We start from the raw sequence: 6,000 nt of genomic DNA, 5'->3' as shown, positions 1-6,000 counted from the left end.
ATAAATACTTCATGTTAAATGGTTTTATGTCTTAGCTATAGAAGATAAAATTAACTATGTTTTGGTATTTATAAGTCATTGACTGTTTCCTGGTCAGCATGTATATAGGGAATGTATCTTTGCTTTCTTTGCTTACATGCATTCAGAGCTAATGGAAGGTATTGGGGATATGGGTAAAAACGAGTGCAAAATCAGCATGCTCCTAAAAAGGTATGAATTTTTGCCACAATACGGGTTGGGTCTGCTGCTACTGAAATACTGGAACTCTCCTTTTTCAGAGTTTTACTCTGTACTGGGAAACGGGCAGGCGTTAACTAGACAAGGGTATCTCAACTTTATGCTACAAAGTGCTGGGCCTGGGGATATTGGAAAACGTTGCTTACAAGTCGTAGCTGGTTAAGGAAGTTCACCTAGCTGCTCTAGGGTAGCAGAAAAGCAGCTGTGTTCTGACCATGTCACCAGGAAGTTGCAACAGAGATGAAAATATTATTTAGGCCATCCAAGAATTCTTCAGTAGAGCTTTTCCCTTTTCTCCACAGACTTGCACTCTGCAGGGTTGCTGTTTATTACAGGTTTAGTGTTCAAAGACAATATAACTTAGGAAAGAATAGGGACCATAATATTTTATCACATGGACAAATATACCTTATAAAGGAAACTTAATCATGCAAACCTAGCACTTACCAGAGTTATATGAACAAAAAGGACTCATGTAAAACTATGTATTTCCTGTTGAAAGAATCTGGAACTAAGTCTGAAGCAAATAACATTCTGTTCCATACAGGTAATGATGAGAGATTTTTTACTGAAATCAATGAGAAGTAAATGAAATATGTCAAAAAATGTTTTAATGAAATATACTAAAAAAAATCAGGTCAAAATTAACTAGCTTTTTTTTTAACACCTGCATGAAGTGCATCTGAAAAAAAAAAAAAAAAGCCAACTTTGTTTTGTTGTTTCAAGCTGAAATATGTTCTGGGATAAGCACAAAAACTGAGACCAGGGTATAACCTTAGGGGTCTGATCCGTGACCTTCTGCCTAAGTTCTTTTAGATACACGACAGGCTTAATTTTGAAGTTGGGAAGTGTTGAGGATAATCAATCAAATCCCTCCCCCTTCCCTCTCTCCCCTCACCCACCCCCCCCCCCCCAGTTTTTTGTTTTGTAAGTTTTTGCATTTCTTTTTATGTTTTATAAACATTTGATTTTTTTTTTTTCCATTTAATGAAAAATCAGTTTGTTATAGCTGTTGCTCATCTATTTTTAAGAGAAGAGGTTTCAGTTGCTGAGGTCATATACTAATTTTTGTACTGTAGTCAGCCCAACAAACATCTCACTGTAAATATGGTTTTATATACATTTCCAAATAAAGGCTATAACTAGTGCGAGCTGGTAGGTCACATTTAGTAAAAGGTTTCTTGTGAAAAAAATATCAGAATAAATCCAAACAAACCAGGGAATAAAACGTAGGCTAATGCAGAAGTCATATTAAGTATGCTTGGCAAATTGCGGTATACATGGCAGCAACTGCATGTTATTCGGAGCTGCTAAAATGGACAGTGAAACAAGCCTGTTGTACAGGTGCTAGATATTGATTTAATAAATAGTCTGTACAGTATCAAACTATATAAAAAGTCTAAAAAACACAATGAGAATTTTGTATTTGAAAAAACTGTTCTATATTGTAAAAATGTTAAAATTAGGTCCAAACCACCATTAAAAAAGGTATGAAATGTGCAATTTTTCAAGTGGCAACAAGGGGCACGAGAAAGGTTCCATAAAGGTTAATAAGAGTTGTTTGATCTCTCCTTGTTTCCCTGGTGATCACACATGTCAGAGCAATCCTTTTCAGGCAAGTAGGACACGAGCTAAAAGTATCATCACTGATTTCAGTAGGGAAGATTGGCTGCATAAGGACTAAAAGGCTATTTTGAGAGAGATGTACAGTACAGTCTATTCATGTAAATACTTGGAAAACACAGGAACAGAATTATTTTCTAACTACAGAGTGATGAAATCAGTGGAGCCACATGGATCTATAATACATGGCAGAGTCTTAGAATCCTAAACCTTCTTGAATGCAAACAGTTTGAAGTCTGCATCTAGAATAACATGAGCGCTTGTGTTTAACCACAAGCTGCGAGGATCACGTTCCCAAAAGTACTAAAATTAATAAACCTCAATATCTTTTAAAAAGGCAGTAACCCCTTACACTTATTTCTCACAAAGCATAGAGTGAGGAACTGATAATTAAAGGCAATATAAATGGCAGGCAAGATGAAACAGATGGCTGTAATGTAACTCTTGAGTCTTAACTGGCACTTAACACTAACTCTTTCAATTTGACAAATACAATAAGACACCTATGTTGACATATACGTGGTGCACTTAACTACTTTTATTTATGTAACTGAGGTATTAAAACTGTCTTGAAAAGCAGACATCTAAATAAGAGAAAATGATGTGAAGAGAAGGGTAGCAGTCACTGTTCTTGCTGATCAATGACAGTGGTGGTTGTTGCTGTCTTTCCCCCAACATCCTTAACTTCCAATTTCCATGCAAAGTCTGGCTTGTTGCTCCACTGGACAGGTAGCTTGGGAGGATGCGAGGAAGTCCACTGTTCTTCAGCAGAAATTAGTTATGAAGATTTCTTTCTTTCTTTCCTTTTTTTCTTTTTTTTTTCCAAATGAAGTATAATTAGCTAAAAGTGTGTGCATCACACGCTGCATATAATACACTTTTAATATATACACTGTCCTTATACACAAGCATCCTCTATGTACACTGATACCACCTTAACTAGGAAATTAAAAGTCAATAGATAACGAACCTTGTGCTGTATCTTCTCTTCCTCTAACATAGATTTCACATGGAATTTCCTCCATCACCCTGTCTTCTATGACTTGCTCGGGGCAGTCATGCGCTTGTTTGAAAGTGTAACTACTTTTCTTGAATGTGCTATTAAATGTTTTCATTGGCTGAGGTTGTGCAAAATCATTGCGGAAGGGAAGTTCCATGGAGCTGAGGTTTGTCCTGCTTTGTTTTATATTGGAGGCTTGAGAGCCACAGTGGTGGTCATGAATGCACCTGGAAGCTGTTGAAGAGCGCCTCATTTTCTGATAGTTTTCAAGTTCTTCTGATAAATCTGCCAAATCTGCAGAAATCTCTTTGTCCCTCAGTGAAAACAGTTCATAATGTGGAGGATCAAATACTTCCTGGAAACCAGTTTTATTGAAAGCAGTCTTGCAAGCCATAACTTTTTTGCGAGGTTGCTTTACTTGTACGAGAATAGAAATGATAAGAAGAACTAAAACTATCCCTGACGTGATACCAATGATTGTTCCATGTGTTCTGGTGATTTGTTCAAACAATCCAGCTTTTTTCCTTTCTGCAAAGAAAAAATGGGGATTATGAGAGCTCTTACTTTTCATATTTTGGACTGTGTATTAGAATAAAGCAAGCTGCAGCGTGATTGCCACGTAAGTGCTGTGCTGTTAATGAAATGAGTTCATGGTACTAGAGACTAGACCTGTATGATTTGTCATATTAGATCTGTGCATTTATTCAGCAAGTCTAATTACCCGTCTTCTTTAGTGATGGTAATAAACTCAGGGAAAGAGTGTGGAGAAAGGGGGAGCAAAAAACCTCAACCAACCTAAACAATATGGCACTTTTGGGTAGTACTTCGTATGGAAACGCACAAGATAGCAGCATCAGTACAAGTACATTTATTTTCCATACTTAAAATTCTTTTTTTTGGAGATTCCAATTTTCCAGTTAGGTTTCTGTTCTGTAAAAATACTTCATTTAGAGGATTGCAAGATTTCTCCAGTGATAGACTCTGCAACATTTGCTAGTGAGGGGAAAAAGCATTTAAAACTGTAGAAAAAAATGTTGCCTAAATGTTGCATATTTTCAGCTATCAGGGTCCCGGCATCTGGGTATGTCTGTTATACACTTAGGTACTCCACACACAGTGCATAGAGGGAGTTGCATACCACCATATGCAAGCTAAAACAACCCATATACTGAACAGAGTCCTGAGGAATTGACTAATACCTCATGTCTGAAATACTGTTTCGCTTCAGAGCTTAGCCTATTTATTCTGAGTTACATTTATTGCTTTAATATGAATGAGCAAATCTCCCCTTGTCCTACCCAGTTTGGCTCTTGTTAGCATACTTCTGTGGGAGATACAAATTTCAATACTATAATAGTTCTCTCATCTGTATCTAGGTTTCTTAATTCTTGGAAGACTTTTTTTCATCAAGGTCTTAATCAAAAGGTGATGTCTTCCCCAGTCTCTTAAAAGAAATTGCATGTGACTGATTTTTTTTTTTTTTTAGCTATTTATTTGTATGCCCCACTGGCCTTAGGTGTAAGGTAGGCTGCAGCATAATCAGGTTTAGGCAGTCACTGACATGGACTAAATGAGAACTCTAGGTGCCTCTGGGAACCGAGCACAATTGAGAAGCCTTCTTTTCAAAGCTAAAATTGTTCTTTTGGTTTCATCAGTCTCCTTAAGTCTGCCTTAGCTGACAAGATGGATCCAATCTTCAACTATCCGTTAATTATGTGCTGTGCAACTACTGAAGCAGCATTTAAATTGTATCCAACATAAAACGTGGTAGATTATTCATCATCAGATGTACAAATATTGGGAAAGACTGTTTCTTATCTAATGATATAGTTTTCATAAAATTTTGTTTCTGAAATACTGTAGTACATTAGTGAAGTGTACTTCTATGTGAGCTTCTAGAAAAGCACTTAGAGATGGGAAATAGATCCAGCACTTAGTAGGGAACATAGAATATTATTAATATTATTAAAGATAAGGATTATTTAGAGGAAACTTACTTATCCACTGAAAACTTAACTGCTATGGATCATGCTTTTTAGCTGGAAAACTTGCAGAATATGTAACACATATATAAGGCACCTTCTGTTAGAGTGTATTAGAGCAGTGTGATTTTTTTACAATGCTTGTCCAAAATACAATTGCAAAATAGCTTTTGAGTACAGAAATCAAACTTTAGTCTTTTGGTAAATAATAATAAAAACAAAACACTATTTTATTTCAAGGTTTTTGCTAGAGAAGGTTTTGACCCTTCCTACAGTTAAGACTTTCTCTTTGAAACTGAGTACATATTTTAATCTTTCAGGTTTTTTTTTCAGACCTACTTATGCCATTCAATTTGTCACATGAGCACAAGCTCTTGTTCTGCTTCTTTAGCAAGAAAAAAAATAGACCTTAAACTGTTTTTGTTTCAACTCTGAAAATTCCCTTACTGTTGAAACACAAATATATCTGTGCTCATGTAGAATAGTAATTTCTTCAAATCATGAGAACTTTCTGTACAAAGCCTGATATTGAAATGACTTGTTGTAGTTGTGACAGTTTAAACAATACTTCTCTGCCCGGGGTTCTAGAAGCAGTGTTTTACATGTCTCTATTTTCCATAAGTGATGACTTCTTCACATCCTACCAATCCCTCCTTCCTCCCACCACTTCTTACACCACATGCAGCAGGTGCATGTACTCTGAGATGGTCTCAATGATTAAGAACTTAAAACAAAACCAAATATTTTAAATTTGCATTATCTCTGGAGACTGCTGCTTCTACTTTAGACTGGAAAAAGACTATGCTTGAAGAACTGTCTTTTTCCAGCTGTTTCAATTTTTTTCCTAATAAAAGGCATTACTTGTCCCTACAACTTGCTTCATTTAAAACTCAAAATGGATATGATGGAACCTGGCAAATACTACACTTTTTTTCCTATTAAGCTGTTATTCTTTTAAAATGAAAAGCTTATGCTAAAGAGGAAGAGATTTACTTATAAAGCAGTTAGATCAATCCTCAGTATGCTTACATGCCTCCTGAGTTTAAATAAAAAATTTGGAACACCGTTCTGAGATTAGGAGAATAGCTGTCTTCAGCATATTTTCAGGAAAGGACATTTCAGGACTTTCTTGAAAGGCAAACTGACCAGCCTGGGTTA

General features: G+C 36.0%; 1 protein-coding gene across 2 annotated transcripts in view; it reads right to left on the bottom strand.

Moving 5' to 3' along the window:
* Positions 1 to 2,368: 2,368 nt before the first annotated feature.
* NETO2 (neuropilin and tolloid like 2) overlaps positions 2,369 to 6,000 on the bottom strand; it is a 29,518-nt gene continuing 25,886 nt past the window's right edge. For both annotated transcript variants that reach the window (XM_027466994.3, XM_027466993.3), the window contains one exon: positions 2,369 to 3,388. In XM_027466994.3, coding sequence (XP_027322795.1) covers positions 2,808 to 3,388 — 581 coding nt within the window. In that variant the 3' untranslated portion in view covers positions 2,369 to 2,807. The remainder of the gene's footprint in view (positions 3,389 to 6,000) is intronic.

The sequence above is a fragment of the Anas platyrhynchos genome, chromosome 12 (genome assembly GCF_047663525.1).
Source record: "Anas platyrhynchos isolate ZD024472 breed Pekin duck chromosome 12, IASCAAS_PekinDuck_T2T, whole genome shotgun sequence".
Classification (NCBI taxonomy): domain Eukaryota; kingdom Metazoa; phylum Chordata; class Aves; order Anseriformes; family Anatidae; genus Anas; species Anas platyrhynchos.
The sequence above is the reverse complement of the archived record's forward strand: the minus strand, read 5'-3'. Positions and strand labels throughout refer to the sequence as shown.